Source organism: Littorina saxatilis, linkage group LG3 (assembly GCF_037325665.1).
Source record: "Littorina saxatilis isolate snail1 linkage group LG3, US_GU_Lsax_2.0, whole genome shotgun sequence".
In the NCBI taxonomy this organism is placed as follows: domain Eukaryota; kingdom Metazoa; phylum Mollusca; class Gastropoda; order Littorinimorpha; family Littorinidae; genus Littorina; species Littorina saxatilis.
The window spans coordinates 67,485,797-67,509,233 of record NC_090247.1 but is presented as its reverse complement, the minus strand read 5'-3'; the positions used below and the strand labels follow the sequence as shown (position 1 = coordinate 67,509,233).

The 23,437-nt window shown below is 42.9% G+C and overlaps 2 protein-coding genes across 2 annotated transcripts in view; one reads left to right on the top strand and one right to left on the bottom strand.

Moving 5' to 3' along the window:
• The window catches only part of LOC138963059 (uncharacterized), a 33,135-nt gene extending 25,445 nt beyond the window's left edge, over window positions 1-7,690 (top strand). Inside the window, exons 6-9 of the mRNA XM_070335061.1 lie at window positions 727-924; window positions 1,744-1,971; window positions 4,021-4,164; window positions 5,169-7,690. Of these exons, the coding sequence (XP_070191162.1) occupies window positions 727-924; window positions 1,744-1,971; window positions 4,021-4,164; window positions 5,169-5,294 (696 nt within the window). The 3' untranslated portion in view covers window positions 5,295-7,690. The remainder of the gene's footprint in view (window positions 1-726; window positions 925-1,743; window positions 1,972-4,020; window positions 4,165-5,168) is intronic.
• A 7,452-nt stretch (window positions 7,691-15,142) lies between these two features.
• Window positions 15,143-23,437, bottom strand: part of LOC138963052 (uncharacterized) — a 17,937-nt gene continuing 9,642 nt past the window's right edge. The window contains exons 4-7 of the mRNA XM_070335049.1: window positions 21,612-21,819; window positions 18,859-19,007; window positions 17,455-17,635; window positions 15,143-16,756 (exon numbers count right to left, since the gene is read on the bottom strand). Coding sequence (XP_070191150.1) covers window positions 15,964-16,756; window positions 17,455-17,635; window positions 18,859-19,007; window positions 21,612-21,819 — 1,331 coding nt within the window. The 3' untranslated portion in view covers window positions 15,143-15,963. The remainder of the gene's footprint in view (window positions 16,757-17,454; window positions 17,636-18,858; window positions 19,008-21,611; window positions 21,820-23,437) is intronic.

Genomic DNA, 23,437 nt, shown 5'->3' with positions numbered 1-23,437 from the left:
GTAAGTAGGCTACAGACAGACAGATCTAGATCTAGTGTCTCCCACTCTTGCACCGTGTCACCTATGCTTACTGTGTGTGTGTATGTGTGACGGAGTGAATGAGTCTTCTAAAGCCTCGTGCAATCTATTACGTCAAAGCAAAGAAACGTCACTCTGAAAGTGTGGCGTGACGTGTTAGTTCCAAGGGTAATTAGCGAGCGCATTGTTTGTTTTCTATAATGACGGTTGTCTCGGTGACTTTGGCATCATGAACAGTGGAAAAACAGGTCCCTGCCAGACTTGCTTGACATGACCTCATTTACATAATATACACACGTGTGATTGGAACGATTATTATCTCACGAGTGTCTCTCTCACGTGACGTAGGATAAAGTGCCTTATAACCTTTCGTGTGTACATGCAAGCACAAGACTGCAAGCTCACACGGAAAAGATCCTGTGATCCATGTCAGAGTTAAATGGGTTGTAGAAACACAAAAATACCAAGCATTGCATGATCCTAAAGCGCTAGTCACTGGCTATGTAAGTGAAGATTCTGAGTGCCATACGAGGAAAGGAAGAAGAAGAAAGAAAGCGCAGGTAGAACGCTCTGTCTGGTTTGAAGGCTGTTGAGCTTGGCTTAATGTCTGTTGGGGTGTCGTGTTCCCTACAATAACCACTACTTGAACATATATTATAAGTACACATAATGCACACAGAACATAAAGATACATTGTTTTGCCTGCAGGAAGTAGACTACAGAGGGATAGGCAGCAGTGACGAGTTTCAGCACTATCTAGCGCTCTCACGGACATTGCAGCGGGTCAAGGTCGAGAGCTGCAGCAGGAACGAGAAGCTGGCCTTCTTCGTCAACATATACAATGCACTTGTCATCCACGCCAACATCGTGCGACGTCCCCCCGTCAACTTCTGGCAGCGATACAAGGTACGGTTGAACAGTTTGAGATTGGTGACCCCCCCCCCCCCCCCTCCCGTCAACCTCTAGCAGCTATACAAGGTACAGTTAAACAGGTTGAGATTGGTGACCCCCCCGTCAACCTCTGGCAGCTATACAAGGTACAGTTGAACAGTTTGAGATTGGTGAACCATCCCCCCCCCCCCCCCTGTCAACCTCTAGCAGCTATACAAGGTACAGTTAAACAGGTTGAGATTGGTGACCCCCCGTCAACCTCTGGCAGCGATACAGTTAGGTACGGTTGAACAGGTTGAGATTGATGACCCCCCGTCAACCTCTGGCAGCGATACAAGGTACGGTTTAACAGGTTGAGATTGGTGACCATCCCCCCCCCCCCCCCCACCGTCAACTTCTGGCAGCAATAGAAGGTATGGTTGAACAGGTTAAGATTGGTGACACCCCAGTTTTTGCAGTTTTTGAACACAGTGAATTCTTTTGAGTTTTTCAACTCAGTGAATAATTTTCAGTTTTTCAATGTTCTGGTTTTCAACATGGCGAATGATTTGCATTTTTTCCACACGGTGAATACCTTTTCAGTTTTTCCACACGGTGAATACTTTTGCAGTTTTTCCACACGGTGAATACTTTTGCAGTTTTTCCACACGGTGAATACTTTTGCAGTTTTTCCACACGGTGAATACTTTTGCAGTTTTTCCACACGGTGAATACTTTTGCAGTTTTTCCACACGGTGAATACTTTTGCAGTTTTTCCACACGGTGAATACTTTTGCAGTTTTTCCACACGGTGAATACTTTTGCAGTTTTTCAACACGGTGAATACTTTTGCAGCTTTTCAACAGAGTGAAGTACATCATCGGCGGGCACGAGTACTCGCTGCAGGACATGGAGAATGGGGTGCTGCGGGCCAACAGGAAGGGGGTGGGCATGCTCTCCAGGCCGTTCTCCAAGTCTGACCCCCGTCTGGGCATTGCTCTGGAGCACCCCGAGCCCCTTATTCACTTCGGGCTGGTATGCGGTGCCAAGAGTTGTCCGCCCATCAAGACCTACACTGCTGCGGTGAGTTAATTGTCACCAGTTGGGTCAATTGGTGTGAAACACAGTGCTTGAAGTGTATTTATTGGGAAGAAATTGGTCGCATGAAATATTAACCAGAAAGTGTGACTTTAAGTTACCGTGTTTTAATATTTTTGTTGTTGTTGAAATACCAGAAATATTCTGGTCAACCCGATCTCTGGACGATTTGCCAAAGACATATACCGTAAAGTACCTTGTAAGCGCCCAGTATCGAGTAAGCGCCCGCCCCCCACTTTTAGTCCCAAACCGTGCATAGGGTATAGTACCTTGTAAGCGCCCACCCCCACTTTACACCATTGAAATCAGGGGAAATAAAAATTCCGCACTTGATCTGCTATCACGTGTCTGCGCGCCTTGGATCTAAACGCCTGCAAGTCAATGATTACAAGATGCCGCGGATCAAATCGTACACCGTTGCATTTAAGCTGTCAGCTCTTGACTATTTGGATAATAACGCCAATGGAAATGTGTCTCAAACAGCAAGTGAGTTTGGGGTAGATAGAAAAAGGGTACGAGAATGGCGAGAGAATCGCGATACCCTGTTACGTCACCAGGCCGGAAAGGAAAAGAAGAAGCGAAAGTTACATGTCGGTCGAGACGTCAGATCAGAAGATCTCTCTCTCTCTCTCTCTCTGATCTATCTCTCTCTCTCTGATCTATCTCTCTGATTTCTCTCTCTCTCTCTCTGTGTGATCTCTCTCTCTCTGATCTCTCTCTCTCTCTGATCTCTCTGTGATTTATCTCTCTCTCTCTCTCTCTCTCTCTCTCTCTCTCTCTCTCTCTCTCTCTCTCTCTCTCTCTCTCTGTGCCGAAAACAGTCTTTCGCCAAGTTAAATAGACTGCTGCCCATATATTCAGAAGACGTACCCCTTGTTCAAGGGAAACAGAGACACAGTGCGGCCGACAGCGGCACCTCTGCAGACAAGAAAAGGATGCGACGACATTTGTCTCCCCAAGCTCTTCTAATGACAATACGAACAAGAAAAACAATGGAAGATGAAAAAAGAAAGAAGATATGATTACGAAGTGATCAAAGATAACATTTTCTCACTGAAAACTGCTCATGCATAGGGTGTAGTACCTAGTAAACGCCCACCCCCTACTTTGGGTCGGAATTGGTGCACAGGGGGGTGGGCGCTTTCAAGGTACTTTACGGTAATAGCTCACCAAAGTGAAATCGCACTCTGAAAATATATAGTACCTCGTCACATGAGGGAATACCGGATGTTACCTAAGACCATATTTTATTCCAAGTTTAAATGATGGTCAACAATGTTCAGCTTAAAATTCAAATTTACTGCAGGCAAACACTATGATGTTCTCAATACTGGAGAAAAACCCATTCTGGAGGGCAGCGTCCACAGCTGAAGAAGATAAGATCATTGACACGGGTCTCATTTTACGAAATTAGTTCAGTGAAAAATCTTTCTGAGCTTACCAAACATTATAACTTAGGTAGGTTTGCAAGTAGAAGGATATTCTTATCCTATGAAATACCCTGGACAGATCTGTGGTTGTGCAAGCGATCGCGTTAAAATACAGTACGGAAGGTTTAAATCATGAATATCTTCTTCTTGTCGTTCGCTCTGTCGACATTTTATTTTTGCGATTTGCGTGGATATATGGTTGGTTAAGGTGCGCCTGTTGGCCCAGATACTCTGACTTCAGCCCTTAGGTTTCTTTCGGGATTACCCCGCCCTTAGTTCCTGGCTCAAAAACCTCATCCTGGGAACACATGGGGGATTTCTTACTGCGGGGTCCCACCCTGGGGCTAGAGCTTTTAATGCGGCTCTACCTCACATGGTGTAACCATCATCGGACACATAGGGCATTTTATTGGGTAGTCAGTGCCATCTGCCAACCCACCCCGTCCTGGTAGAGACACCGCTAGTTGGTCCGGGACTGCTTTTTCTATATTCGCAGCTGGCCCCCATATCCGGTGTCGTTCCCCTTATATCCGCCACCTGGGGACCTGCTAGCTTGAGGATATAGTCGCCCCCCAGATCATGGATATATTATGATTGTTTTTAGGAAGTGATGGAGCAGCTCCAGCTTGCAACAGAGGCGTTTTTGGACGGGTCGGATGGCTGCCAGATCGACATGGCCAAGAAAATAGTCCACGTATCCATGATCTTCAAATGGTACCAGGAGGACTTCGGCAACAATGACGAACAGGTAACAGCAATGGGAATAGAGAAATACAAATAATCCAAAACTAAAAGGCAAAGAATGGGCAGAGTTTACAGAGCATTTGTAGATCTCTCTCTTGGTTCACAATTTTGTAAGCGTAAAGTTATACAGGCAGAGGCAAATTAATGTTGGATAACTGAATCGGTTTACGGTTATTCAAGCAGTATGCTTTGTGGCTGTGTCCCTTGTGTATTTGGCACACTCAATTGTCTGTGTGACAGTGTGTCTCCGAAAAGGTTTATTGTACACATGCAGGCTCAGGTGTTCGGTTGTTGTTTCTAATCTTTCATATATGCACAGGCCCAGACACATAAAACCAGGTCAAATTTGATTTATATTAATCTGAGAAGTAAAATACAGGCATTCAATTTTTTTTTTAAACAACGAAGAAGAGGTAACTTGTCATAGTTGTACTTTGCGTGGACCGTTCTAGCAAAGCACTGAATTCAACATTGGCTTCAGCATTGTCTTTAAATAAATAAAAGTATGATTTTTTCCCATCGGAATCGCTGGTTCACCAAGCAAAACCAAGAATGTTTTAGGTTGAAATGTCATAATTATCAGGGGATTGAATATGTCAGGTTTTACATTTATATCTCTGGTACTTCAAGGAAGAATTACATAAACGACGATGATAATGATGATGATGTTGAAGATGATGATGATGTTGATGATGAAAATGATAATGATTATGATAACAACGACGTTGATGATGAAATGCATGATGATGATGATGACGATGATGATTTGACGACGATGACGACGGCGATAATGATGATGAAGACAATGATGACGGTATGATATTAATGATGACGACGACAATGATGACGTTAATGATGATGATAACGACGACGATGATGATGACGGCGGTGACAACAATAATGACGACGACAATAATGATGACGTTGATGAAAATGATGATGATGATATTGACGATGACAATGATGACGATGACAATGTTGATGATGATGATGATGATATTGTTGCAGGTGGTCCAGTGGATACGTGACCACATGCAGGAGGGAGAAAAGAAAACACAGCTGACAGAGCTGATTAATGGCAAGAAGTTCAAGGTCAAAGACATAACATATGACTGGTCGGTCAATTCCAAATAAGGTTGGGTGGAGTGTAGCATCTTCAGATACGTCTATTTATTGACTTGTTTATAAATCTATTTGTTAGTTTCAAGCACCAAGTGCTCTGTTTATTGATTAGTTTATATTGATGTGTTTATGTATTCGTGTATTGGTTTATTTACTCATTGTTATTGTGAATCTCAGAGAGCACTTTTTTTACTGTCTACCTGACTTACAAATATGTAAGGATGTTATGTGAACATCAGCGGGAGACATGCCTGAAAATGTTTGTTATGAACGTATTATTTGTTTGCTATTTTTGTTACAAACTGTTGTGGCAAGTACATAATGTGTGGAAGAAAATTTCCCATTTTAAAGGCCCACTACGCCTCGTAAAAATAGTTTGCCTCGTGCTCACCGTCTCCAGTCTGGCCAGGTTTTTACATGGGATAAGACCATCAGTCCATTCGGTCTTATACAAAAAATCAATACTCTGACTGTTTGGTGAGGTGGCGTTTTTGACTCACATGCGAAGCAAAAGTGAGTCTATGTACTCACCCGAGTCGTCCGTCCACCCGTCCGTCCGTCCGGAAAACTTTAACGTTGGATATTTCTTGGACACTATTCAGTCTATCAGTACCAAATTTGGCAAGATGGTGTATGATGACAAGGCCCCAAAAAACATACATAGCATCTTGACCTTGCTTCAAGGTCAAGGTCGCAGGGGCCATAAATGTTGTTTAAAAACCAGCTATTTTTCACATTTTTCCCATTTTCTCTGAAGTTTTTGAGATTGAATACCTCACCTATATATGATATATAGGGCAAAGTAAGCCCCATCTTTTGATACCAGTTTGGTTTACCTTGCTTCAAGGTCAAGGTCACAGGAGCTCTTCAAATTTGGATTGTATATATATTTTGAAGTGACCTTGACCCTGAACTATGGAAGATAACTGTTTCAAACTTAAAAATTATGTGGGGCACATGTTATGCTTTCATCATGAGACACATTTGGTCACATATGATCAAGGTCAAGGTCACTTTGACCCTTATCAAGTTATGAAATGTGACCAAAATAAGCTAGTGAACCACTAAAAGTGACCATATCTCATGGTAGAAAGAGCCAATAAGCACCATTGTACTTCCTATGTCTTGAATTAACAGCTTTGTGTTGCATGACCTTGGATGACCTTGACCTTGGGTCACATGTATTTTGGTAGGAAAAATGTGCAAAGCAGTTCTTAGTGTATGATGTCATTGCTAGGTTTAGTTATTTGACCTTGACCCTAAGGTCAAGGTTATGTAAAGGTCAAGGTCAAGCATGTGAGTCGTATGGGCTTTGCCCTTCTTGTTTATGAATTGATTATGAATTTAAGTGCCTTTCACACAAACAATTATTCATTAAAAAAAAAAACGTACTGTACGCAGAGAGCCCCCAGGCTGTTCATTTTGGGTATTTGACCAAGTGTAGGGATGGTTTTATCCAATGTAAGAGCCTTAACAGATCTGAGACGGCGAGACAAGGCCCCAAAAAACATACATAGCATCTTGACCTTGCTTCAAGGTCAAGGTCGCAGGGGCCATAAATGTTGTTTAAAAACCAGCTATTTTTCACATTTTTCCCATTTTCTCTTAAGTTTTTGAGATTGAATACCTCACCTATATATGATATATAGGGCAAAGTAAGCCCCATCTTTTGATACCAGTTTGGTTTACCTTGCGTCAAGGTCAAGGTCACAGGAGCTCTTCAAAGTTGGATTGTATACATATTTTGAAGTGACCTTGACCCTGAACTATAGAAGATAACTGTTTCAAACTTAAACATTATGTGGGGCACATGTTATGCTTTCATCATGAGACACATTTGGTCACATATGATCAAGGTCAAGGTCACTTTGACCCTTATCAAGTTATGAAATGTGACCAAAATAAGCTAGTGAACCACTAAAAGTGACCATATCTCATGGTAGAAAGAGCCAACAAGCACCATTGTACTTCCTATGTCTTGAATTAACAGCTTTGTGTTGCATGACCTTGGATGACCTTGACCTTGGGTTAAGGTCACATGTATTTTGGTAGGAAAAATGTGCAAAGCAGTTCTTAGTGTATGATGTCATTGCTAGGTTTAGTTATTTGACCTTGACCCTAAGGTCAAGGTTATGTAAAGGTCAAGGTCAAGCATGTGAGTCGTATGGGCTTTGCCCTTCTTGTTTATGAATTGATTATGAATTTAAGTGCCTTTCACACAAACAATTATTCATTAAAAAAAAACGTACTGTACGCAGAGAGCCCCCAGGCTGTTCATTTTGGGTATTTGACCAAGTGTAGGGATGGTTTTATCCAATGTAAGACCCTTAACAGATCTGAGACGGCGAGGCGAGCTGAGGGCCTTTAATGCTGTAATGTTAATGGCAAATAAAGTGTTATTATTGTTATTGTTATATTTCCATGTTGGCTTCGAGAGAAAAAGGCCACAAGAAAGAACTTAGATTATGCGTGAGACAACAAATGAAGGTGAAACCTACTTGTGATTTTCAGTCAACGTTTTTTTGACATGCCTACTTTCTTGATGAAATAATGTGTACATAGCAGCACCTTTTTGTGTGGCTCCTCCAATGAGAGGGTGCCCCCATGAAAGGACACTTTTTGTAGTCCCTTTTAAATACAATTTGTACCTGCATGAAAGGACTTCTGCAGTGTATGGACACCTTTGGTTAGTCCCAAGGGTGTCATCTGTTCACAGGACACTTTCTTTAGTACGTCCCTCTTTAACAAAATATGTAGAGTCGGAGTGGCGCGGTGGTTAGAGCGCTTGCCTCTCACGCTGGAGGTCGTGGTTCGTTCCCCACTCGGGGCAAATACAAATGCCCGATTTTTCCGTGCACTCTCCAGTCCACCCAGCTGGAAATGGGTACCTGACCGTGGAAGGCAAAGGCAGCGAGGGAGAGGAGATGGGCACCGCCCTCATAAAGCTGGCCCCGCCTCATAAAGCTGGCCCCGCCCTCATAAAGTTGGCCCCGCCCTCATAAAGCTGGCCCCGCCCTCATAAAGCTGGCCCCGCCCTCATAAAGCTGGCCCCAGAAAAGTTGAGATCTCTAACATCTCTCTCCCCTACGACCAGATGGTTATGGGAAGACCCTTACCTTTTACCTTTTTACCGTAACAAAATATGTGCATGCGGAAATGGACACCTTCAATGAAGGGACACTTTTGGTTTGTCCTACGGGTGTCGTCTGTTCATAAGGAAGGACACTTTGAACTGTCTCCCCCTTGACCGAAGTTGCCTGTGTGACAGGACACCTCCTATGTATGAACACGTGTGGTTGTTCCCCACACCAGGGTTTAGCCTGGAAGAAAAAGACAATGGGACATTTGTCCCCCTGGACCAAATTCTGATTGGACATTACATAGTCGAAGGCAAAACGCATAAAGCCGGCTAGGCGGTCAGAAAATGCTTTTGTCGGAAGATGCAAAATAGTGCTATTTAGTGCCATATGATGATATGAGAATTTGCCAGTGTATCCGGTTAGTGTGTGTGTGTGTGTGTGTTTGTCTGTGTTTCGATCGATATCGCTTCTGTTGACAGTTTCCAAAGAGGTAATCGCGCAAGCACAGATAGTTCGCAGAATTGGTTGATTACTAATGAATTACATTTTAAAAGCCAATCACATTGCATTTTACAAACTCGCGAGTTGCTCTGCTTGGCGCGCGATTTTGCCTAGCTCATTCTCAACATTGTACTCCCGTGAAAAGTGTGCATGCGGTGGCGCAGTGGTACTTAATCTCAGTGCGCCCTTTGACGCACTGAAGGTAATTCCAATGGGACATTTTGAGATGCTATGCGCCAATGGCGCAAGGCGCACTAGTAAATAAAACGCTGCCACAGTGTCCTCTGTCCACAGGAACCGCTACACTATGAGTTGCGGGAGAATTATCCCAGGTAGTAATTCTCTCTCCACATTTTGACTCTCCACCAAAATGTCCTCGTCCTTTTGTGCCTCGACCGTTCATTTGGTCCTTGTCATTGTGTTTCTTTCAAACACGAGTACATCAATAGACAAATTCCGAAAATAACTCGATTTGTATGGGTTGTGGTAGAGTCACCTTTTCGTTCAAAACCTCGTACAAATATTGGAGGGGTCAATCATTCAAACCAGAGGGAGTTATTTGTGAAACTCGTCTATTTTTACTTGGGTTTTGAACGTGGTAAATAAATAGGCAAAATAACTCGTGTTATGTGGAAACGTGTCCCTGATACCGTACATATATCTACACATTTCAAAACCTTATATTGTGAAGTTGTATACTGATTCTATTCATTCCGCTTAAAACCAGATTAGGGCCGGACCAAATGAGTTGTAAGGGGGGGGGGGGTCCTCCTTTTTTTTTGGGGGGGGGGGCAAATCAGCAAGTGGCGAAGCCACAAGCGCGCGCCTGCGGTGCAGGCGCGGGGGGTCTGGGGGCATGCTCCCCCGGAAAATGTTTGAAAAACGGTTAAAATCTGTGCAATCTGGTGCATTCTGGGCCTTGTTTTGTGGGTTAAGAGCAGCATTGTGGGGGGGGGGGGGGGGGGGGTACCTTTTTCTCATCGGATTTCACATTGAATAAAATTTGTTAGAGACACACACAAAATTTATTTACAAAAAACAACAAACAAAAAAACCCACTCAAAGGTACATGCTTTTTCCAGGGGTGGGGTTCCGGAACCCCTGGAACACCCCCCCCCCCCCCCCTGGGTCCGGCCCTGAGATATCATGTTTAAAACCTACATACAACATTGTCATCATTTTCACGAGTTTTCATTCACAAACACCTGGGAAATAAATCTCATGTTCCCCATGCAATAAATCGAGGTGGTGAATGGGTTTGAGCTTTCAGGTGAAACGTGGATTGTCAAAGTAAAAGCCAAGCAGGCTGATTGCTTGATGTGTGGAACCATCGCGGCTTTGGATTTGTGTTTCCGAGGACAACGATTGTAAGCATTCACTCTCAAAGACCCAATCAATGTTGATAATTACCGCGGCGACTCATGGTCAATTTGCAACTTATCTCTGTAATCGCAAAATCCACAACAAAAAGTCATAAACACTTAAAAAGAAAAGAAATATGCTCAACACTTACTGAACTCACACTTATGATCGCAGCCCTGTACATTTTCAGACTGGAAGAAAAGCGTCAACAAGCTACGTTTGACGTCACATACAAGGTTGACGTGTTATCTCGAGCTACTGTGACGATGCTTTGTGGCCCGGAGTTGGATTCTAAAAATTCGTCTCCCTGTGGGTTATTGTTCATTTTGTGGCACAACCAAAATGATGACAAAAACGATGTTTGGTGGCTTGTCGTTAGACCAGCATTTTGTTGTTGGTCCTCGGGGAGCATATCGCCTTTTGTCTCATATTTATCAACCGCGGCCTTCGGCCTTTGTCGATAAAGATGAAACAAAAGACGATAATATGGTCCCCTTGTGCCAACAAAAAAGCTGGTCTGTCAACAAGCCACCAAACATCTTATAATGTTAAACTGAGGTATATTTTTTCCATTGAAACGCAGCGTTGTAATTCCCACACTACATATCAACAAATCTTTTACAATACAGCAAAATCAACTCTCTGGTTTTAGGTGACAGATTAAGCAGTTACTGCTCTCTGATCTTCAAATCTGTTATATGATAATGATTATGATGATGATGGTGACGATGATGACGAAGAAGAAGATGATGATGATGATGGAAACAAAAAAAGAGTGAACTTTTTGGAACATTTAATTCAGGACAAAACAAAGCTTTCACAAGAACCTTGACCGAACGGCCTTGAGAATGGGCAAACAAGAGATGCAACAGATGAAAAAGATGCTGTGACTTATCTTAGAATGTCCTGAAGATTGTCGTAGCAATGACCCATGTGCACCAGTGTTAAACTGAGGAATACATATACAAGTATATCCCCTATAACTTTGGTGAACTGAAAGGCAGTGTGTATTGCCTTTCGATGTTTACATTTTTCCAACGATGGTGGCCTGCCTCCTGGTTTCCAGTGGAAGCCCTGTTTTTTGATTTTTGTATGAAACCCAAAGAAAGATTTAGATATTAAAATACCTAACAGGGATGGCCAAATCATCCGCCCGATCGCCAAGGGCGAGTAACAAATCCGCCGGGCTAGTAGAAACTTTTTGTTGTAATATCGAGTTTCAATGCCGTATATAAACACCGCATATCAACTGTGGTTTGTACCGGGCTAGCGAAATTTCTGCCGCGCCGGGCTAGTGACTTTCTTGAAGTTTCTTGCCCGGCTGGTGAGTTAAAATGCTGAGATTTGGCCATCCCTGACCTAAAGTGTAAGTGTTCCTTTTTAACATATCTCTTTATCTTTAACAACATTTCAGGAGTCTTTCCTGGTCATGGTCAGTTCTGATTTTTGCAGAGTAACAGTGTAAGGAAATATGAAATAAATGTTAGTGAAGTTATTTGTGTGTGTGTTTGTTTATGTGTGTGTGGGCATGAAGTTGTGTGCGTGCATGTGTGTGACAGTGCGTGCGTATTAGCGTGTGTGTTTGCATGCCGTGGGTGGGTGTGTGTGTTTATAAGTTTGGGTTGGCGCAATTTTCAATGTATTGCTTCTTTTGTGTTTTGTATTCCTTTTGTACTTTCACATGGAGTAGTAGATTACAATAGTTGGTGAAAGGTCACATAAGTCGTGCGACACACTTTCCAGTTACGCTCTAAAAAACTGCCGGCAGAGGAGGAATTACTTAATTTTTAAATTTTGAGTTTTCTTTTCTTTTTTAGAATAATTCCATGGGGTCAATTCTATCCACATAACGATTGGTTTTGCGAAATTGCGAAGCTTAATAATTTCTCGAGTTTTGATGTAAAAAACAAAAGTCTAAATAAATTGTTGATTTATCCTCATTTTAACCAACCAACCAACAGACCCGAAGCAAAAGGCGGGGGACACACATTCAGAAGCATAAAATCTGACACGATCCAGACATATTTTTCGAAATAGTTTTAAAATGTCTTCTTTTTAAAAATCAAAAGTGATGGTAGCCCCCAAAAAGAGATAGTTTGTTTTGTGTTCTGAGAGCTTTGGCGGTGAATGTCTTGTGGCTGTTACTGGAGCTTCCAACCTTGCGTGCCTCAATCGCTAAAGCACCATTGGGCGTAATATGCCAAGTCAGAGGTAAGCGAGAAAAACCTGCACTGAAGTGTGGTTGGTGTGACTAAATTGTACCGTTACAGATGTGCTCGCGCGCACACACACACTCACTCACTCACTCACTCACTCACTCACTCACTCACACACACACACACACACACACACACACACACACACACACACACTCACTCACTCACACTCACACTCAAATACACTTAAACACGCGCGCGAGAGAATATCCTATCACACGCATTCAAGTAGGCATGAAAAGAGAAAAGGAGAGATAGACAGAGAGAGACGGAGAGAGAGAGACACACACACACACACACACACACACACACACACACTCGCACACACACACAGGGTTATGTTTTATTACCATGGCCGTGAAAGAATGCCGATAAGAAATGTCGTTCTCCACTGAACGAGATGACACCTGATTAACAGCTATTGTGTTTTCAGCGTAGCAATAGGGTCCGATATTTAGACGAGACAAGAATAATGCCGACGAGTCGAAGACGAGTCGCATTATACTTGTTCGAGTCTAAATATCGGACCCTATTGCTACGCTGAAAACACAATAGTGATTATATAGCTGTTCTGACCTTGATTTGTTGTTCCAAACTTACAAAATGACAGTTTTTGCGTCGATGCGTTGATCTCAGGTTTTGATAGCAGACGCCGTTTCTTATGCGCATTAGTTTTGCGCAGGCGCCACACTGACTTTGGAAAAAACTCGATTTGACAACACAGCTGTTAAACAGCTTTTTATTAGTTCATTCGAATACAACAAAAAGAAGTTTGAGTTTTTTTAATTTTGAACAAGACTACTTATGAATAAGACCAAATCACAACATAAACGGAAAACTAGAAACAACTGAAGAACTAGGATGCAACAAGGGGAGGAGAAGAGAACAGCTAATCGCGAGCAGACGGCAGCGAAGTTTTCAGTTTGGGTGAATGGCATTTATACTTGTCTCGTCATGAAGCGAATTTTTCAACCTCAGTTATAAACGACTACATGAATGTTAGTGCCATGGGTTGTACATCAATACTTCAGAGGGGAAGTGGGGTATTTAGTGTGGAGTTACGAGATAAGAAAAGCCGAATGCGAAAGTTTGTGTCAGTCGGCAACTGACACAGGCACACAAAAACGGCTGTTCCGTTTTACTCCCCTGTTTGTACTACATCTTTCGACTTTGGGCATTTTGTGGTGTTTAGGGACAGAAAATAATTGATTTAGTCCTGTTTCATCGGGAAGTTAGCAGAAAAGGGTATGCTATCGACATTTTTAAAGCTGAAAAACATTCCCGAGAAGAATTTCAAGTTGTCAATGTATGCTGTTGTCGATTAAAACATCGTGTGGTAGGCCTACAGATGGGTAAACCGGAACCATGCGTCTTTGTTATTGCCAATATGCTTTTGGATATTGGCAAAAATGGCCGACTTCCGTAGCATTATGCTTTGATGATCGGAAGAGACCATCCAATCACAGCAGCTGTCATTTTGTAAGTTTGGAACAACAAATCAAGGTCAGAACAGCTATATAATCGCTATTGTGTTTTCAGTCTTCGACTCGTCGGCATTATACTTGTCTCGTCTAAATATCGGACCCTATTGCTACGCTGAAAACACAATCGCTGTTAATATTGTTGGGCTCTGTGGATTTTATCATACGTGTGTGTGTGTGTGTGTGTGTGTGTGTGTGTGTGTGTGTGTGTGTGTGTGTGCGTTTGTGTGTGCGTGCCTGCGTGTCAGTGTGTGTGCGATTTTGTTAGTGTGCATGTGCGTGCGTGCGTGTTTAGCAGTGGTGTCAATAAACAGTCCAATGACGTGTATACGTTCAATATTGCGGGATTCCCTCCCAACTTTTGACTAAATGTTTTAACATAGACTGGGAATCCAGACGAGGGTCGTGGTGTGTGAGTGTGTGTGTGTGTGTGTATGTGTGTGTGTGTGTGTGTGTGTGTGTGTGTGTGTGTGTGTGTGTATGTGTGTGTGAATATGCAGATCGATTTCGAGGAATCTACTGCGGAAACTTTATGAAACTGTACATACAAATTCTTCCAGATGATATCCCCAGACTAATTTTTCCTTTTTGTTTTGGATAAATGGCTTGGTTACGTCATATCCAACTTTTAGTGAAAGTTGAGGCCGCGCTGTCACGCCCTCATTTTTTTATCAAACTGAGATTTTGGTCGAGCTATCTTCGACGAAGCGTGTACTTTTGAATTGCATTTCAGTTTGGCAGCTGTTAAAAGCTAATTCATGAGTTTGGTCATTAAATATCTCAAAATTCTAATTAAATTTAAATCTAAGTAGTCAATCCAAAAGTGATTTCAGCTTATTCTTTATCATTTCCTGAATCCTAAAATATATAGATATAGGCCATATTTACTCTGAAAATGTACTCACAATTAAAGAAAATAGGTTAATTAGACACTACGTTCGCGTGCTTCGCGGAGACGAGCTGGACCCGTGACTGTCTTCGGGCTTAGATTAGCGATGCCTTATTACGTGTAGTCTCGGTGTTGGCTTTTTTTTTAGTGTTGATCTTTGTCGACAGATTGACTGTTTTCATATCGCTCGACGCGACTTGTTTTTTGGTATAAATGTGCGCGAATTACGTACTTGTTAATGTATAATTGTAGTTGTATAAGTGGTGTTCGATTTTGTTTCTATCTTGCTACAGTACACCATCCATTATTAAAACAGCACACAACACTATAATCTGTTTTCTTCTGCATAGCTTGAAATCTTTATTCTGGATGCAGGTCGTCAAACGTATACAAGGCACGGCATCTATTCTTTTGAGTTTCGTATGCTTCTGGCAAGTTTGTAGTTTCATTTAGAAACGAGCATCCAAATCCGGTGACAAAATCGAAGTCTTTAGAAACAAGAAATTCCTTCGAGGTAGGAAAAACACCCCCGTTGGTCAAAGGGAAATAACCATTCTCACTGCACCCATTCTCACTGCCACCAACTGAGAAGGTTATTTCCCTTTGACCATGAATATGTTTCTCTATAAGTCCTTGTAGAATCTTAATCCACCAATAACTCCCTAACCGTGTGTTTGACTGGTCTCAATTTTTGTAAGGACCGTCTCAGGAATGTATAGAACCTGTTCACCAAGTTTGGTGACGATCGGTCCGTTCATTCTTGAGATCTATATGCGAACACAAACACACAAACACACAAACACACAAACAAACACATCGACCGAAACCTATACACACCCCTATACCGGGGGTGTAAAGATAAAATCCGGCTTTGCTGAAAACAGTCAGTCTTTTTGATCATCTGTTTGTGTTCTACACGCTTAGATATACACACAGTAGCACATCACATAACAACCCAAGACATTACCGACAGGTCGATCTACACCGTTTGTGATTTTCTACCCTGGAAGACGGGCAGGTGGGGGAGGGGGTTAGGGTGTGAGTGGTAGGGGGTAGGCCGGGTACCGGAAGCTCGATCATATTCAATGGGCCAGTTTTCGAAAGACTCTGCTTGTTCGGATGTCATTCCCGTTCGTTCCCCTGCTGGAAATGTCAAGGCTCTGGCGCGTTGACTGGCTCATCAGGAAACGAGCACACGGAGGTTGTGGCGGACTTGCACGCGTTAGGCAAGAAGATGGCGTGGGTTTTCGGCCCTTGGTCAGTCTGTTCCCTCTCCCCCTCCCCCTCTACTCCACCCCCTCCTGCTATCCCTTCCAGCTCATTGGTGGCCTTGCACCCTCTGGCCGTGTTGCGGGATGACCTTGGGGGCTGAGCTTTGGGGGACAGTCGGATGATGTCCAGGGCTTGGTGAACTCCTAGCGGGTCCGCTCCCCCGCACAGCCCTTCTCCCGGATCCTTGTCCAGCTTTCCACCCCCACCGCCTCCACCACCTTGGAGAGAATTCAGCACAGGCTGCAGCAAAGAGAGGATGTCAGGCTCTTCTGAAGCCTTGACGTTGTGGTGGTGGTGGTGTGGGTGACCCTTCTTCTCCGCGGCGCTGGCTGCAGCGCTGTGGGTGGGCTGGGCGGAGTCGACCAGAGAGTGGTGCACACTGCTGCCCCCGTCCCGATAGCTGGACGCCGCCGTGTTGTACCTGGGGAGCCCGCTGACCGTCTGGCGAGGTCGTTTCCGCTTGTCCGCGGCACTGACCAGGCGGGTCTGCAGGGCGATGGCGTCGATGTACTCCTTGTAGATCTCCACGGAGATGGGGTCCGGGTGGCGCTGGTGGGCGGAGGGGAGGGCGGTGGGGGTGGTGCGGGGGGTCCTGACGGTGGTGGTGGAGAAGGGGCGGTACCTCCCCTTCTCCTCCTTCAGGGGGCGCTCCATGCTCCGCGCCAGCTTCTCTCTGTCGAGAGGAGAAAGATATTACGTGACCGATTTGTAATACACTTTTTATCTTATTTGAAGAAAGTGGCTAGCTTCTCTCTGTCGAAAGGAGAAAGATATTATGTGATTGATTTGAAATACACTTTTTTCCTTTTTTGAAGAAAGTGGCTAACTCCTCTCTGTCGAAAGGAGGAGAATATTACGTGATTGATTTAAAAAACACTTTTTTCTCTGTTTGATGAAAGTGGCTAGCTTCTCTCTGTCAAACAGAGAAAGATATTACGAACATGATTTGAGATGCACATTTTTGTCCATTAAAAAAAAAAAAAAAAAGTGGCTAGCTTCTCTCTGTCGAAAAGAGTAAGATATTACGTAAATGATTTGAAATACATTGGAACGGGGGCAGCAGCTTTTAAGACCCCTCAATTGAAAGAATTCCTCTCTTTTAAGATCTTACCTTTTTCAGATGTTCTGTTTATAACCTCTGTAATATGTAACTCCATTTTAAGACTCCCTCCTTTTTAAGACCTGATTTTCTCAGATTTTTGAAGGATTTAAAAAGGGGGTTTAAATTAAATTTACACTTTTCACTTTTTTATGGCAGCCTGAATGGCGGGTTAAAAACAGCCATACACGTAAAAACCGACTCGTGCAAAAGCATGAGTGAACGTGGAAGTTTCAGCCCATGTGCGAAGAAGAAGAAGATGATTGCCCTACCTGTACTTGACGAACTTGATGCACTGTTTGACCTTGGAGTGCAGGCAGCCATCTTTGCCCTTGATGTGGTCTCTCTGGTCACCCAGCGCGTCCTCCTCTGTCTGGGGGAAGTACGACTTGACCTCCAGCAGGGCCTGGCTTCCCGACATGCTCTCCGTCTCCGCCACTTCCTCTTCCGCTTCTGAGGTCAAACATGGTAACAAGATTTGAAGCAGAAATCGCAAACAGATTAACTGCTAACGTTCCAAAATTCAAAAAGTATGTTGAAATTCGTTGAGGATGAAAGTCGCTTTTTCATGTCAATATTTGTTCTTCTCTCGGGTGCCAGGAGACTGGTTCCGTATAACTCTCACTTACTCTATTACACATGTCGTATGCATTTAGAGCGCGCGCTTACTTCCCTTTGTTTATCATATCAAGATTTGAAGCAGAAATCCATAACAGATAGACTGTCACCTTCCAACATTCAGATTACGCACAGTAAAGAACAATACTGTTGTGGAGATCGCTAGATACCACTGGAATCGAATGGAAGGATAAAGAACATTATGGAACTTACTTTGATTAAGTGCGCAGTCACTCATGACGTAAGCGTAGACGCTCATCGGACAGACGGAACTGTGTAGATCTAACCAGATTAGTGTCGATGTTTCCCGAATATTCTCGTATGTCCATTAACTATATATAAGTAGGGCTGCGCACACGTATTGTTGTTCTTTACCAGTCTTGCACTTGTTCTTTCTTACACTGTGCTGAGAGATATTGTCACCGTTGTTCCAGCTGTTAATAAATCTACAGAACCTACACAACTCGTTGTGTCTCCTTTGCGACTAAGAGTGGCGAAAGGAAAAACACGACAAATACAAACATAGTTCTCGCCAGAGACTTGGAACATTGTCTCTGCTAAGTTCATTAGCTGTATCACGAGTGTTTGTCAGTCTGTCCGTTACGTCCAAGTACCTGTGATTGTAATGTGGTTTGTTTAGTCATAAATTAATCGTTCCAATAACTTACCATTCTTGTGTTTTGATTCAAGATTTGAAGGAACAAGAGTGAAAAGGCGAGCTTTTTAAAATCTTTATTTGGCAGTGATACACTCAAATGTAAATAGTTTCAAACATGCAGACTGGCGTGTGAATTGTGTCAAATACCTCATCCAAATGCCCCACCCCTCGTTTATACTATTCTTGGCATGTCATCATATTAAAAAAAAATCGGTATCATAGATAGATATCATAGATAGATCTGTCCGATAGATTTTTCTATTTTTTTCACACTTGTGTCGATCAACACTCTCTTAAAGTTTCACAGGCAAAATACTAGCGAAAACAATGTTTGGAGTCAATCGGTGTCATATGTCTTTAAAACGACAATAAACTAACAAACCAAAACACAAACGCTTACGCGAATCTCCTCCTGGACCTTTGACCCTAGAGATGACGTCACGCGCATCAATGCGGAAGTTGCCTTGACGAGGGGCTTGATGCCACGCTACCTTGCTCTGTCGCTCGTTCTGCTTCACTGACACCGCGTCCTGGCTGTTGCGAGCAACCCTGAAAAAGTTGTGAAATAGTTTTGTTTTTCATTTTTTATGATTTTTTCTCTGATTGTAAAGCACCCTGTCCATTCGTAGTGTTCTCTCACCCTGTATGTGTCTCAGTCTCTGTCTGTCTGTCTGTCTGTCTGTCTGTCTGTCTGTCTGTCTGTCTGTCTGTCTGTCTGTCTGTCTGTCTGTCTGTCTGTCTGTCTGTCTGTCTGTCTGTCTGTCTGTCTGTCTATGTGTGTCTCTGTATCTTTCTGTCTGTCTGTCTCTCTCTCTCTCTCTGTCTGTCTCTCTTAGTATTAGTAGTATTACTAAAGCACACTACCCTCACAGAGTTAGACTACATACATTTAGGGATCTTACCTCTAAAGTCAAGACTGCTTTTTAACAAAGGAATCTTTATGCATAAAATTATATCCGAAACTCTACCCCAAACCATTTGTTCAAAGTTCTCTTTGAAGAATTCACACCACCTTATGAAATTTAACACTCCTCTTCCTAGGATAGACTTATTTAAGTCTAGTCTAGTTTATTCAGGTGGCCGTCTCTGGAACGCTCTTCCGAATGCCTTACGGGAAGCTACCAGCACAGATTCTTTCAAAAACAAATATATATCCCATTTAATGAAAATAGTATATTCTTGATTGTTATGTCCTTTGGGACACAGTCACTCACTTTTGATTTATTGTTTTGTTCACGAAATTATGATGTTCTGCATAATATCCATTGTCTTACAGAGTTGATGTACTATTGCATATAGTATTCTGACTCTAATTGACTTGCAAATTTTTGCTTTGCACCTTGTCATGAACAATTATAAACTACAATGTTTCATATAATGCACTTATGTACATAAACTTATACTGTTTTACTAATTATGTAAGTATGTAGTAGTAGTTATTATAGTAGATTTAGTCCCTCTTTAGGGCGAGGGCCAGATGCAAAAAAGTATACCAATGCTTATTCTGTTACCCTCGTAAAATAAAGAATTGTCATTGTCATTGTCATTGTCATTTCTCTCTCTCTCTCTCTCCATTTCAATGTTCTATCATGCATTATGTATTCGTATAGGTAATATTGTAATTAGTAATACTGTATGATTGCGATTGACAATTGTCCTTTTATTGTCTTTATTTTTATGTCTTAGTTTAGCAGGGACAGATTGTAAGACTAGGCGTGAGCCTAAAATCTCCATCCTTGAGTAATAAAGTTCGTTCGTTCGTTCGTTCGTTCGTTCGTTCGTTCGTTCGTTCTCTCTCTCTCTCTCTCTCTCTCTCTCTCTCTCTCTCTCTCTCTCTCTCTCTCTCTCTCTCTCTCTCTCTCTCTCCGTAAAGGCCTAGAGTGTTGGAATAACCATAGACCAAAATAGCCTGGACCGCCAACTCATCACGTGACCCTTCGAGGTTACGACGCTCGACTTTCAGGGGCGCTTAGCGTCCGGTTTGAAAGGCCAGCGATTCGAAGACAGTGAAAAGAAAGCACGCTCCAGTTATTTGTGACAATGGGAGGTGACAATGAACTGGATTTTTCAAAACTCCAAACTAAACTTAACAAGACTCATCAAAAAACATGTTCCATATGCACTTTAGCTGAGTTTATTTTAGCATTTTCAGAACTTACCTCGGCAACTTCGTCCATGTTTACAATTGACACCGGATATGACATCCCCCTGATTTCTGAAAGGCCATGTAAGCGTAGGTTCCTAAATGCGAGAGGCCGCTACCTCGTAATAGAGAGAAAGAGCGGAGAGAGAGCTAGTTGGCGGTCCAGGATAAATGGTCTATGGAATAACCTTTCAACCAAAAACAAAACAACACAACACACCACCACCACCAACAAAAAGACCCTCTATCACAAAATACATGCAAACGTAGAAACGTAAGACCTGAATACGAACGAAGGGCATGCGGAAAAAGAGAAACAGGATAAAACTACCACAAAGCACCTACTGAGGTGAAAGAAATGTGTTAAGGGGCTTAACCCAGGTGCTTTACTGAGCACACAACAAGCAAGTTATTTCCCTTGCACTGCTTTCCAGGATTTCGACGTTATAACATGTTTGGTGTCATGTCGTCAGACCAGATTTTTTGTCGGTCATATCGTCTTGTGTTTTATCTTCATCGATCAAGACCGCAAGGCCGAGGTTGATAAATATGAAACAGAAGGCGGTATGATCCCCAAGGACCGACAAACTTGCTGGTCTGACAACACTAAAAAATCACCTACAGGGAGCCATTATTGTAAACGTAATTTTTGGAATGCCATTCAGGGCCCCAATGCGCGTCAGACGTTCAAACACACTCGCACACACGCTCACACACACACACACACACACACACACACACACAAACGCACGCACGCACACACACATACACACACACACACACACACACGCACACACACTCTTTCACGCACACTCACTCACACACATACACACACACACACACACACCCATACAGACAGACAGACACACACACACACACAAACACACAAGCACACACACACTCTCGCTCCCACACCCTCCCCCCTTCCACACACAAACAATCATCCCCCATCCCCCACCCCACCCTTCGCCCCAATCCTCCCCTATTCACACACAAACACACCCACCCACCTGTACGACGGGTTAGATTCGCTAACGGTCCAGGGACGGGCTCGTGTGGAGATTCTGGGTAATGTCGTCTTCTTGTAGCGGAGTGTCCGCTCCGCCGGACAGTACGTGTTGAGGTACAGGGGGTCACGGATGTCCCGCGGCTTGTCCTCGTTCCCTCCAGTGCTGCAGGACCGCGTACCCGGGGTGGATGCGTTGACCCAGCGGTACCCTGTGACAGGAGAAAGAAGTAGTGGGGACGGCTGCTGCGTTAGTTTGGAGGGAGGGAGGGAAGCAGTGGATGAAATAAAGAAGGGGGAGTTATAGGAAGGGAAGAGAGGGAGAGTTTGATGAGAGGTCAGGCAGAGAGATAGATAGATAGATAGATAGATAGATAGACAGATATATAGATAGATAGATAGATAGACAGATATATAGAGATATAGATAGATATATAGATAGATAGATAGATAGACAGACAGATATATAGATAGATAGATAGGTAGATAGATGGGTAGAGAGATAGATAGGTAGATATGTAGATATGTAGATGGGTTGATAGATAGATAGATAGGTAGAGAGACAGAGAGATAGATAGGTGGATAGGTAGATACATAGATAGATAACTAGATACATAGATAACGAGATACATAGCTAGCTAGCTAGCTAGCTAGATAGATAGATAGATAGATAGACATAAACACTTGAGCAGTATTATACTCGGTAGGACTTTGTGGACGCAATGGCTGACTGATCTTTGACTACTATCACAGCCTAAACGAACGATAGGAGCTGCATGTACATGGACGACGATTCCATAGGGACTGACGTTTGTTCTGTTGATAACCTGTATCGTTTATAAAATACCTAATTTTATATATAGAAACTAAATCCAAAAACAAAAAGACTGCCAACGTTCCAAAATTCAGAATAAAAACAAACAAGAAAGGTAGGTTGTTGGAGCGTTTGTTATTGACTAAACAATACATTCACAGATATGTTTCTATCGTTGCGTCGAAATATCTGTGAATGTATTGTTTTGTCAATAACAAACGTTCCAACAACCTACCTTTCTTGTTTTTTGATTCTATATAGAAACTAGCCTCCCTGCCCCCCCCCCCTCCTCTCCTTCCGCCTTTTAGTTGTTAAAATAACACTTCTCGGACGAAGACTCACACACGTGTAAGGTGTTGGCGTGTTTTAATTCTGACATTTTATGTTCACATTTAAATGCAGCTTTGCAACTTTAGTCTATAGTAAAACGTTCCCCGCTGCAGCGTGTTCTATTCAAGGACAGAGGTAAACAAATAGCGTGAACAGAACAGACTGAGCAACCTCAAATATATCGGAAACCTGTATTCTGACGGACATACTTGTACCCTTTTGTCCAACGCCCTAAACGTGTTTATTTTATTTTATTTTTATTTTTTTAAATTTCCAGCAACTAAGTCTTATCTGTCTTTTCAGGGGGGCTTTCTGGAGCAAGGGGTGACGTACGTCAACCCTGACACGTCCGTTCGGTCGCAGGTTTTAATGCTGACATTTATTCGTACAATTAAATGCGGGTTTGCAGCTTAATTGTCGAGTAAAACGCTGCACTTATGTCTTCGATTTGGAGCCAGAGCTACCTGAACGAAATGGACGCATGGAACGGCGTGTCTTCTTCCAGAAGTCTTTCTGCCTCATTTATTTAAGATTCTCACAAATACTATCGAGGCGACTCTGTAACAATGTGTGTGTTTTGTGTGTTTGTTCTGTAAAATCCGGTTTTGATCTAAGGACTAGGTCCGGTCAGGAATCAAATCTGGTTCTTGTGTATGACTCGACTGTGTACGTAGTTAGTTAGTACG